The sequence below is a fragment of the Bubalus kerabau genome, chromosome 1, assembly GCF_029407905.1.
Source record: "Bubalus kerabau isolate K-KA32 ecotype Philippines breed swamp buffalo chromosome 1, PCC_UOA_SB_1v2, whole genome shotgun sequence".
Taxonomy (NCBI): domain Eukaryota; kingdom Metazoa; phylum Chordata; class Mammalia; order Artiodactyla; family Bovidae; genus Bubalus; species Bubalus kerabau.
The window spans coordinates 149,509,946-149,521,293 of record NC_073624.1 but is presented as its reverse complement, the minus strand read 5'-3'; the positions used below and the strand labels follow the sequence as shown (position 1 = coordinate 149,521,293).

The following is an 11,348-nucleotide window of genomic DNA, read 5'->3' as shown; positions in this document are numbered from 1 at the left end:
AGGTAAGAGAGACAAATTTTGCTTATGAGGGGATGCCTGGTGTGAGTGTGTGGAAAGACCAGGCCAATTTACACATTCCACTACAAGTAATAAATTGAGTACTGTTTGTGAGCCTTGCAACAAATGGTGGTCCCAGGATTGGTGGTTATTTCTGCAACTGGATGGACATGGCAGACTTTTTGTACAAAATCTCATATATTAACATGCTAGTAGGGGCTGGGTTCAGTTTAGCCGTGTTTTATCATTTGATATAAAATTGGAGAGATTCAGTTAAAAGTTACATTTTGCAAAATAGGAAAAGTAATGAAACCTATGCTTGAGCATTTACTAGGCTTGTAGGAAGCTTTGCTTTTAAAAAACCCAAATAAGGTTCTAAAATTTAAGTACTGGGATAAAATAGAATGGGAAGCAAAATGCAGCAGGTTGTTTTTGACTGAGTATTAAATTACCGGAGACATCTTGAGCTTGAAACATACTGTGAAATGATGGCATGGGTTTTACATTTATATGAATTTATTTGTGCTACTTGAGTCAGATCAGAGCATAAAAATTAAAGGCTGAGTCAATGAGCCCAGCACTCAGGGGGTCAGGACTCTACTGTGATGTGTTGTAAATAGAGAAAAACCTGATGCAAACAGTTCATGCTGGAGGCTTGAGCATCACTCTGGAGAGAAAGAAACACTCTTAATTGCTGGGAAGTTGGATAGTCAGATTTTACTGTGATAAGCCATCTTCTGTGTCAGAACTAAAAGAAGACAGTACCTGCTATGGGAAAACTGCTGATTTCAATACTGCTTCATACTATAATGGATCATTTCCCTTTCTCAGACAGGTTTGTGTGACTGGAAATATTGAACATTACCCTGTATTTTGTTGCAGATAAAACCAAGCAGCATTAATTTATTCAAAAATTGACTAGAAAGGTTATGTAATGTAGCAATTGAATGTTTTTCATTAATGCTGACATAAATATCTCCTAAAATAATTCCATTAAAATTAATGTGTACTTTAGTTGATAGTATGATAAACAGACCTTCATAAAATGTCTAGCTTGTGGTGTCTGCTTCAGAGATATCCAAAACACACTTGTTCGTATTCCTCTGCCTTCAGGGTGACTTCATTGGAAAAGATTAGGGGTGGCAAACTATAGCTTGTGGTCCCTATCTGGCCTGCTGCCTGTTGTATGATCTGTGAGGGGAAAAAAAGTGCAATTTTGTGACATGCTACAATGATAAAAAATTCAAACTCTTTGTAATTTGAATTAGATTTTATTGGAACACAGCCATCCCACTCCTTTAGCTTTTGCACGCTACAGCAGCAGAGCTTAGTATTTGAGACAGAGACTACATGGCTCACAAACTGTGATCTATTTACACTCTGGCCCTTTACAGAAAAAGGAACCCCTAACCTAGATAAATACTATATAAACCATATAAATGTCTTTATATGAAATGTGTATACTGCCAATTATAGGGTTGTGTAATTTAAAACTTTGACTTCAATTATTGTTTATCCTGGGCTTCCCTGGCGGCTCAGTGGTAAAGAATCTGCCTGCCAATGCAGGAGATGCAAGAGACCTGGGTGGGGAAGATCCCTTGGAGGAGGAAATGGCAACCCATTCCAGTATTCCTGCCTGGGAAATCCCATGGAGAGAGGAGCCAGGCGGGCTACAGTCCATGGGTTCACAAAAAGTCGGACACTACTTAGCAACTAAACAACAACTGTTTATCAGTTTTGAAGGCCAATTTTAATTTTGAGCAAATCCAGTTTCCATGAGATTGGTAGCGTGGTCTTTGGCATCAAAAGACCCGAGTTGTATATTATGAGCTCTGTTATGTGGACTGCTGTACGGTTTACTTACAAAATTTAAAAGTACAGAACGGCTTCTTTGCCCGTCTTATCCCAGGGATCAGAGGTCAGATGTCTCCTACACCTGGGCAGATACTGACTGGGACCCGTTAGGGACTGGGCAAGTCTACGCACGGCACCACATATTTGTAGTCCCTTTCCTGCAGCTCAGCGAACGGAGATGAGACTAGGCTCCGAAGGACCAGCACGCCCTTATCTCCCGGTAAAGGCCACATTCCTGTCACTCTCCCGGGGCTAGTCCTCCGCTCCCGCTTACATTGCTCAGGTGACCTGAACGGTCTAGGGCGGGGAAAGGTGGGGTCAGCCTCAGCAGCCAATCAGGACTCGGCCCCTTGCCCAGCCAATGGGGTTTAGCCAATCCGGCCTGACGAGGAAGCCCTGGGACAGTGCTTGCGCCTCTTGCTTCCAGCTTTGGGTGGCGCTACGTGGGATCAGCTGGTTCCGGTCGTGGTCCTTGCTCGCTCGCTCGCTCTCCGAGAAGCCTTTGGTGTGCCGTCCCGGAGGCCATGGGGCGTCAGTGGGGGCTCGCCATGAGGGCAGCTGAGCAGGCGGGCTGCGTGGTGAGCGCCTCCCGGGCAGGGCAGCCCGAGGCAGGCTCGTGGAGCTGCAGCGGGGTGATCCTGAACCGTCGCCCGGGCCTGGTGCTGTGCCATGGGGGCATCTTCACCCCCTTCCTGCGGGCCGGCAGCGGGGCGCTGACCGCTGCGAGCGCCGCCTTCCTGCCCGGCGACAGTTGCGGCGACGACCTGCGCCTGCACGTGCAGTGGGGCCCAACCGCCGCAAGTCCGGCAGGCCGCGCGGAGCGGGGTCGCCCGGGGTTGTGCACGCCCCAGTGCGCCGGCCTGGAACCCGGCCCGCCCGCCCGGCCCCGCGGGCGGCCACTGCAGCCCCCGCGCCCCGCCGAGCTTCTGCTGCTGTTGAGCTGCCCGGCCTTCCGGGGCCACTTCGTGCACCTTTTCGGCGGCGAGGAGGCCGAGCAGTGGCGCTTCTCAAACGCAGCACCGGATGATGAGGTGTCGGAGGAAGAGGAGGAGGACCAGCTGAGAGCGCTGGGGTGGTTCGCGCTGCTTCGCGTGCGGCCGGAGATGGAGAAGGAGGCGGAGGAGCGAGGGCCGGTATTGGCCGTGGCGCCTCTCGGGGACGTGCCCAAGGGCGCACCGCTTCTGGCTTGCGGCTCCCCGTTCGGGGCCTTCTGCCCGGACATCTTTCTCAATACGCTCAGCCGCGGCGTGCTCAGCAACTCAGCCGGCCCGCTGCTGCTCACCGATGCCCGCTGCTTGCCAGGCACGGAGGGCGGAGGCGTGTTCGCGTCGCGGCCCGCGGGGGCTTTGGTGGCGCTGGTGGCTGCACCCCTCTGCTGGAAGGCCCGCGAGTGGGTGGGCCTCACGCTGCTCTGCGCCGCCGCCCCACTGCTCAGCGTCGCCCGAGCCGCCCTCTGTCGCCTTCACCCCGAGACTGCCGCCCTGGCTGCCCTCCTACCGCCTGAGATGGGTGCCCCGTGGGGCCTGCCCCTCCGATACCGAGACCCCGGGCCCCCTTGGGCAGCTGCGGCCGTGCTGGTGGAGTGTGGTTCTGTCTGGGGCTCCGGAGTGGCCGTGGCGCCCCGTCTCGTGGTGACCTGCCGGCATGTGGCCCCTCGGGAGACGGCGAGGGTCCTGGTGCGCTCCACCACCCCCAAGTAAGGCCCTGAAGGTTGCCCGCACTCCACTCCCTCACCAGTTGTCAGGACTAGATCCCAGGCCTCAGGTCATAATCCTGAGGACTATGGAGGCCTTCTGGTCTCAGGCTCATGCCTTGGTGGTGCACTGTGTGTAGGGGCCTGGGACCCTCCTCTCATCCATGGTACTCAGAACCCCAGAGTAGGGAGTTCTGTGCCTCCTGGCAGAGGGTGAATGGGACTTGGGCAAGATGCCAAGCAACTCTGGAGATCTGTGGCACCGTTTAGCATCCCTGACTAAGCATCACTGAGCTCCCACTCCCAGTCTGAATTCCTTCTGGGCAACTCCTCTGTCTCAGCCTTGCACCCACACACACCCAGAGGCCCTTGAATGGAGTCTTCCTAACCCTGTTCTCTTTCCCCTGAATGCCTAGTGAAATGCCAGGGGCCCAGGGTGCCACCCTCCTGGAGTAGGAGAGGAGCCTGTTACTCTTACTTGGTTTATCTCTTAGATCTTAACCAGAACATCCCTTCTGGATCAGAATGACAGATATGGGGTTCTACCTAGTAAGAATATTAGAGTGGGGCCCAGGCAAATAGGTATATTTTGAACAGTTGTGGGGTGGTCTTGGCCACCAGTTTAGGACTTCAGACAGTCATTTGTCCCCTCTCTGCAAGGAAAGCACTTTTGCTGTCATGTACTTTCACTTGCTCTGACAGTGGAGTCGGCATCCTTGGCTTCTTGGCTTGATTTTCTAATACGTGTTCTTTCTGTTTCTTCTGTAATCCCAGGTGCTTTACCTAGGCCAAAGCAAAGCACTATAGCACCTTGGTGTTACTGCTTGTTGTTCTCCTGTACGTGGTCCAACCCAACTTCTCAGCCCAGATCTTCCCAAACGCCTCTACTGAACTTCCAAGGTTAACCCAGCCTGGCTTTGCCATAGAAATCCCCTCTGACAATCAACAGGATGGCTATGACTTTATAGGGAAGACAGATACTGAGAATTTTCCTCCGTGTGTGGTCCCCAATTCCTCCCCCCTCCCACCGTCCCCCACCCCAACATACTCTTGCTCCTAGGGAACCCACCAGGTCTCCTGGAAGCTACTCCTGCAGTGTGTGTAACAGGCAGCCATGCATAATCTTGGGCAATGTGCTTAATCTGTCTAAGCTGCTTTCCCAGGAATTGACATGTAAAGTCTTGCTACTGCCACATAGTAAGAGCTATAGAAGTGCTAGCATCTATATAAACACGGACCCAGAGGATGAAATTGTATCATGTGTGTCCCACTAAATGACAAGACTGTTGGTATCAAATGAGGAGAAAAGGAAGACCCTGGGAAAATCAGCCCTGGCTCCTCCCGCTAACTGTATGCTGCTCTGCTGCTGCTAAGTCGCTTCAGTCGTGTCCGACTCTGTGCAGCCCCACAGACAGCAGCCTACCAGGCTCCTCCATCTGTGGGATTTTCCAGGCAAGAGTACTGGAGTAGGGTGCCATTGCTTTCTCCCACTAACTGTGTGACTGTGAGATATATTTACTCAGCCTCTCTGGGCCTCAAAAGCACCATCTGAAATGGAGATAATACCAGTGTCTAGTTCATGGGGCTGCTCTGAGGACTAAATGAAATGATGTCCATAGAACATTAACACCAGGCCTGGCCCACAGCGCTCCCTGGGTGCTGGGTGTCTGTGATCATGATAACGTGCAGGAACCTGTATATAGAGGTACTCTGCACTTGGTAAAGCATATTTGGAAATTCCACAGAACAGCTAAGTGATGTGCCCAGAGTTGCTTGCGGGTATGTTCCAGGGCTAACACCAAATCTTTTGAGTCCCGAGTTCATGATTTTTACTGTTACTCATTATTTTGCTTCCTCCCAGTGCTAAAAGTTGGGAAAGCTAGCCTGTCATTTTGTTTCTCTTGTATCCAGGAGTGCCATAATCTGGGGACGTGTGGTGTTTGCCACCCAGGAGACGTGTCCCTATGACATAGCAGTTGTGAGACTGAAGGCGGACCTAGATGGTGTCCCTGTACCTGTGCCCGCTGAGCATTTCCATGAAGGTAATGAATAAAGGGTCCCTTTGGTCAGGAAAGGACCGTAGAAAATCAGTGTTGGGCACATCAAGCCTACAGATCAGGGGTCAGCCCCTCAGGTCAGCTTCCTTCCCCACCCCTGCTGGAGTAACGAGTCAAGCTGGCACCTTGTTGCGTCCTGGTTACAGTGCTTTGGCTGGAGTTGCTCTTAGAGGCCTCCCTGCTGTGCTCAGCATGCCCACGGTGCTGGGGGGCAGGTGGAATTCCCAGCAGAAGGTAAAGCATGTCTTTTTCCTGAGGCCCTGCAGCAGTGTAGTGTGGAGGTGCTGAACCTTGAGGACTCCTCATAACACTGCAGGCTGGTCTGCGAGGCTCCAGTGGCATGATTGGAGTGAAAGGCCTCGTGATGCTGCCACAGAAGTACCAGATGTTTTGGTTTGTGGATGTGATTTTTTTCTAACGTAACAAGGATTATGAGCTCACTGCATTGGCATCTCTTCTGCCACTTACTAGCCCTGTATCCTTGGAGAGGCAACTTAATATTCTTTGTCTCGGTTTCCACATTTGTAAAATGGGGATAATGCTACTTACCCCTAGGTCTTGTGAGGGCTGGGTGAAATATTGCCTGTAAAGCACTTGGTGAAGGAAAGTGGTGCCCATTTGTAGTTATTGTCAGCATTTTATTTTCACCAATAGACTTTTTAGTCCCAGGAGTTGGGTGTTGATTCCACAAACATGTATTGAGTGCCTGGCTAGATGCTAGGAATCCTAAAAAGTGACTACCCAGTCCAGAAAGGGAATGAGGGCTGAAGAGAAATGATGGAGCAGATACAGTGGAGGTCCTGACCTCTTTCTGTAGGGGCCTGGGGAAAGTTCTCATGGAGGCAACAGGCATCTGAGCAGAAACTAGAAAGGCAGACAGGGTTTGGAAATTCAGAAAGGACTGGTTGGCGGGGGTGGGGGGGCTTGGCGAGTGTGTGAGTCCTGCCAGACAGAGGAGGCTCCCCAGCTTAACCCTCCTTCCTTCCCTGGCAGGAGAGGCTGTCAGTGTAGTGGGCTTCGGTGTCTTCGGCCAGGCTTGCGGGCCCTCGGTGACCTCAGGCATCCTGTCGGCTGTGGTGCAGGTGGATGACACGCCGGTGATGCTGCAGACCACGTGTGCCGTGCATGGTGGCTCCAGCGGGGGACCTCTCTTCTCTGCCTGCTCCGGGGACCTCCTGGGTAACCAGCTCCTCTGCCGTCTCTCAGCTTTCCCCTGGCCAGAGCCTCAGTCCCACCCACGAGTGCTCAGTGGCCAACCCTAGGAGACACCCTCTGTCTGGAAAGATGATGGGCCTTATGCCCAGGGGTAATTAGCCAAGGTTTTTTGGACTGTTGTGCTTCTGAGGTCGGAGAGGATGGATGCTGGGCTTGGAGGGAAGAGATCTGAGTTCTAGTCCTTTCTCTGCCATTAAGGCACTCCACGACCTTAGGTAAGTCACTTAATATCATTTGATCTGTGAAACTCAGTAGTTGGATGAGTCCAAGGGTCACAAACTCAAAAGCCCAACCTACCAGTTGGGCAGGTAAAGTGAAGGAGTGAATATCTTCAGTGAGTGGAGGGCAAAGGAGAAACGGGGTGAACACCACTCAACTCCAGCACATTCTTGCCTCATTACAAAGATATGTGGGCCTAACACTGGCTGACTTTACAGTTTTTCACAAGAAAGTGTGAACTCTTTTTTTTTTTTTTTTAAATAAATATGTGTTTGTTAAATCTTTCAATTTAAAAATTCTGTGAACTTAAGTTTTTTTAAAAAAAATCTGTTTAAAAAAAAGCCAACCATGGGTCCATATGGATACGTCCACCTCCAGTCCAGCACACAGGGTTCATGCAAGCCTTCCCCACTTCTGACTGCTTTCTCCCACAGTGAGAAACGTTGCCTTTCTGTTGCTAGCTGCAGTAGATTTACTTATTTCTTCAGCTGTAGTGTACAAAAAAAGTACTTTCAGACTTCCTAACCACATCCCTGTGAGAAACCGATTTACCAACTAGAAGACAATATTTGAGCGAGTACCGTTCTTTAGCCTTAAAGTGTCCAATTAAAAGGCTGTTTTCCAAAGTTTCTTAGATTAGCTCCTTCCCCTTCAGAATGGTTATGTGATTCATTTGAAATACAGTTAGGTACATTCATCCTAGTCTGCATTCCATCTTTCTCCCATATACTGGTTGACCTTCTAAAAGATGTATACAGATAAGTGGGTACAGAGATAAATATAAATGTGTGTATGCATGAGTTTGTGTGTGTGTGTGTGTACATTTGTCTCTTATCTCGGTCTGCTGAGAGGGGCTAGAAGCCAGTGACACTCCAGTTGCAATGAGCATGCCGAGAGTCCAGATCTTGGTTTCTAAGAGTCATTCTCTAATAAAAAGAACCAGGAACTGACTGATTCCAGGGCTACTTTGTGGTGCTGGAAATGAAGGAAACTAAGAAAAAACAAATGATGAGCGTGTCAAATGTTGAAAAACCTAAGAGCTGTGAAGGAGCTCCTGTTGGAACAATTTGAGCAACAAAACAAATAGCAGTAGTATTGGATTGTAACCCAAGAAAAGAATGAATACTTGTGAGTCTATACTAATATAAGTTAACATTGAATGAATTTAAAAATGGAGACAAAGGATAGCTTTCCCTTATGGAAGAATTTCTATTAATAAATGTAGGAGAAATGAAGCTCAGTAGTTGTAGCACATGGGCCTAGTTACCCCATAGCATAGGGGATCTTCCCAGACCAGGGATTGAACTGGTGTCCCTTGTATTGTAAGCCAGATTTTTAACCACTGGACTACCAGACACGCCCTATCACCTCAGTCTTAATCGTGAGAAAACATCAGGTCAACCCAAATTGAGGGACATTCTACAGAATAACTAACCTGTACTCTTCAAAGTGTCAAGGCTGTGGAAGATAGAGACTGGAAGTGACTCAGGAGGAGACCCAGGATACATGATGACTAAATGCCATGTGGGAAAAAAAAAAAAAAAAAAAAAAATGCCATGTGGGTTCCTGGATCAGAAAAAGAGCATTAGTGCAAACCCTGGTCCATCCAAGTGAGTTCTGTACTTTAGTTAATAGCATTTCACGAAGCTTAATTTCTTGGTTTTGATCAATGTGGTGTGGTGACGTAAGGAAAAGCTGGGTGCTGGATGTACAGGAACTCTGTACTATTTGGGCAAGACTCCTAAAGTTTTCTTCAAAAAATTCATACACATGCACTGAGCCGGCCACCCAAAACTTCTGTGTGAGTCTGATTCATTTATTCATTCACTCCATAAGTTCTTGTTGAGGTCCCGCTATCCCAGGCACTCTTCCAGGTCCTGGGGAGATTATGAATAAAACACAGCAGCCCGGCCCTCATGGAGCTGAAAGATAACAGAAGTTGGAGAGAAAAATACCAAAATAAGTGAGACATAGTGTCAGATACTGATAGCGTTAGGGAGAAAGTAAAGCCAGGAAGGAGGACTGGGGCGTGAGGGGCCTATGTCGATACATGAAGCCTGGTGTCTGTCACTATGAGGGGTATTCAGCACCCCCGCCCCCGACAGGCCCAGGGCCTCCAGAATAGAGGTGGGTCTCCCTCCCTTCCCTGCGCCTTCGCTCATGCCCTCTTTTCCTCTCTGTCTTCTGAACAGGCATCATCGCCAGCAACACCCGGGACAATAACACGGGGGCCACATACCCCCACCTGAACTTCAGCATCCCCATTACGGTGCTCCAGCCGGCCCTGCAGCAGTACAGCCAGACAGGCGACCTGGGCGGCTTCCGCCAGCTAGACCGCGCCTCCGAGCCAGTGAGGGTGGTGTGGCGGCTGCAGCGGCCCCCAGCAGAGGCCCTGCAGAGCAAGCTCTGAAGCTGTGTCACCCCTCTGCTGGGGAGAGCAGCCCTCTGATGCCGTGGGGAGGGCTGATGCTGGCAGCCTCAGGATCCAGACGGGACCCACCAGAGCCCAGTTGCCTCCCCTTCACTACCTACCTTGCTCAGCTCTGGAGTCTGGACCAAACTTCTCTTTGGCCTCTGGGGACCTCTTACCGGGCAGGCCGTTTGGGGGCGCTTTCTCTCTCTGCCCCCTGACAGTAGACTCAGCTCTGTCCCTTCCCTTCTGGCGAGCTCAGGACAGCCGTACAACAGCCCTGGTCCTGACAGAGATGCTGGCTGCAAGACAGGCCCAGTCCTGGTTTCGAGTCTGTCCCCTGTCACCTGATGATCGCTGGCCACCTGGAGCAGCATCTTCCCTGGGGCCTTGGCTCCTCTCTGCCCTCAGTCAGAATGGGGCTGACAGGGCAACGGGGCTTCCTCAGAAAACCTCAGCAGAGGGGCTCTGCTCCGAAGACCAGAGGTGCAAGAAAAAGCATCATCCTGTTCCGTGGACCAGCAGTGGCATCCCTGGAAGCCAGGACTCCCGGCTTTTCGTATGTCAGGTGCCCTGACCTCTGAGGCACTCACACACAGTGCCTTAGTTTTCCAGCCCGTGAAATGGGCCTCAGGGATCTGGGGTGGGGTGGAGGAGTGGAATGTGTCTTGCTGGGCTGTCTGGTTGGGGTTCAGGAATAAACAGGACCTCCAAGGGATGAGTCCTTATACGTCAGATTCTTTTTTCTTTCTTTGTTTCAGGAGTTGAATGGGGAAAAGGAAAGCTCCAGGCACAGAAGTACACACTTTCTGTCCTGCTGTCTCAGTGGGGTTTGATCTCACAGGACACTCTTGTGTCAGACTACTCCTAGTAGCTGGTTGTAGTGCCAGTCAGCCCTGGATGGGCTTGCAGGCCTGGGTCAGTAGTGGTCTTAGCCTGGTAGCAGATGTTTACAGGGTGCCTAGCTGAGCCAGGCCTGGGGATGGACAGGAGTTGGGGAGTTCAAAGGTGAACAAGGCCACGGTGGCCCCTAGGAGCTAAGACCAACCCCTGGAGTCAGGAACATGTATTGCATGCCCAGGGCCTTGTGTGCGCCAGCCTTCAAGAAATAATTGTTAAATCATTGACAGATTGAATGCAATTTGGGAATAACTGGGGCAGGAGTGAAATGGGGTGGGGCTCTAATCTAAGCAGAGAGAATTGCTCTGAGTACTTTGTTTCAATATCTGTTTGTTGAGTGCCAGCTCTGGGCAACCACAGAACACTCCGGAGACAGTGATTCTCTTCTCTGTGGATTAGGAAAGGGGCCAGAGGGCAAATGTTTTAATAGCTGGAATGAAAGCCTGTAGTGAATTAACAGGTGGTGAAGGAGGGCTGGGGTCTGACTTGGCTGTGAGTGGGAGGGGAGAGGATTTATTCCAGCAAGTGTGGGTGCCAAGGAGCTCAGGCTATGCTGGGAGATGGGTGTGTGCCCCCACCCCCACCGCCCCGATTAATGGAGCAAGGGCCTCTCTGCCCTGTTCAGATGGAAGACCGTGTCCAAGGGCCCCAAGGATGGAGGATCAAGCAAGGATTCATCCAGGTGACTCACGAGTTGAACCCTGAGGGGAGACTGTTAACCAGATGGGCTGGAAACAGGGAGGGTGTCCAGGTTGAGGGCAGCAGGGGCTGGGACAAGGAATTGTGGAACTACACACATGTCTTGCCAGGCTTAGTGGAGAAAAGATTGGAATGGAGGCTAGAGAACCAGTGACAATGGCCCTGGTGAGGGGAAGACGGCCGAGGCAGGCCTGGCGGGTGTGGAGAAGCTCCAGCGTGACACAGGAAGTGGGCTTGGCTGGATGTGGGGCGATGCAGAGAGAGAGAGGGGTCAAGCGGTGCTGGGTCTCTGGCCAGGATAGTG

General features: G+C 51.0%; 1 protein-coding gene across 3 annotated transcripts; it reads left to right on the top strand.

Annotated features, from left to right (window-relative positions):
- Positions 1 to 98: 98 nt before the first annotated feature.
- On the top strand, positions 99 to 10,182 carry TYSND1 (trypsin like peroxisomal matrix peptidase 1). Of its 3 annotated transcripts, none has more exons than XR_008698058.1 (4): positions 99 to 3,547; positions 5,456 to 5,586; positions 6,595 to 7,031; positions 9,228 to 9,305. XR_008698058.1 is itself a non-coding variant. In XM_055534976.1 (4 exons), the coding sequence occupies exons 1-4, from the start codon at positions 2,376 to 2,378 to the stop codon at positions 9,443 to 9,445; spliced, it is 1,707 nt and encodes a 568-aa protein (XP_055390951.1). In that variant the 5' UTR covers positions 99 to 2,375; the 3' UTR covers positions 9,446 to 10,182. The 3 variants fall into 3 exon arrangements, 2 of the variants coding, with proteins under 2 accessions (XP_055390951.1, XP_055390964.1); XM_055534976.1 differs by having other exon boundaries at positions 6,595 to 6,780; positions 9,228 to 10,182; XM_055534989.1 differs by lacking the exon at positions 6,595 to 7,031 and having other exon boundaries at positions 9,228 to 10,182.
- The last annotated feature ends 1,166 nt before the right edge of the window (positions 10,183 to 11,348 follow it).

Excerpts from the sequence above, each read along its gene's own strand:
- TYSND1 (XM_055534976.1), top strand. The coding sequence starts at position 2,376 with ATGGGGCGTCAGTGGGGGCTCGCCATGAGGGCAGCTGAGCAGGCGGGC. Across the intron at positions 5,587-6,594 it reads CGCTGAGCATTTCCATGAAG|GAGAGGCTGTCAGTGTAGTG; the intron begins GTAATGAATAAA and ends CTTCCCTGGCAG. Across the intron at positions 6,781-9,227 it reads CTGCTCCGGGGACCTCCTGG|GCATCATCGCCAGCAACACC; the intron begins GTAACCAGCTCC and ends TCTTCTGAACAG.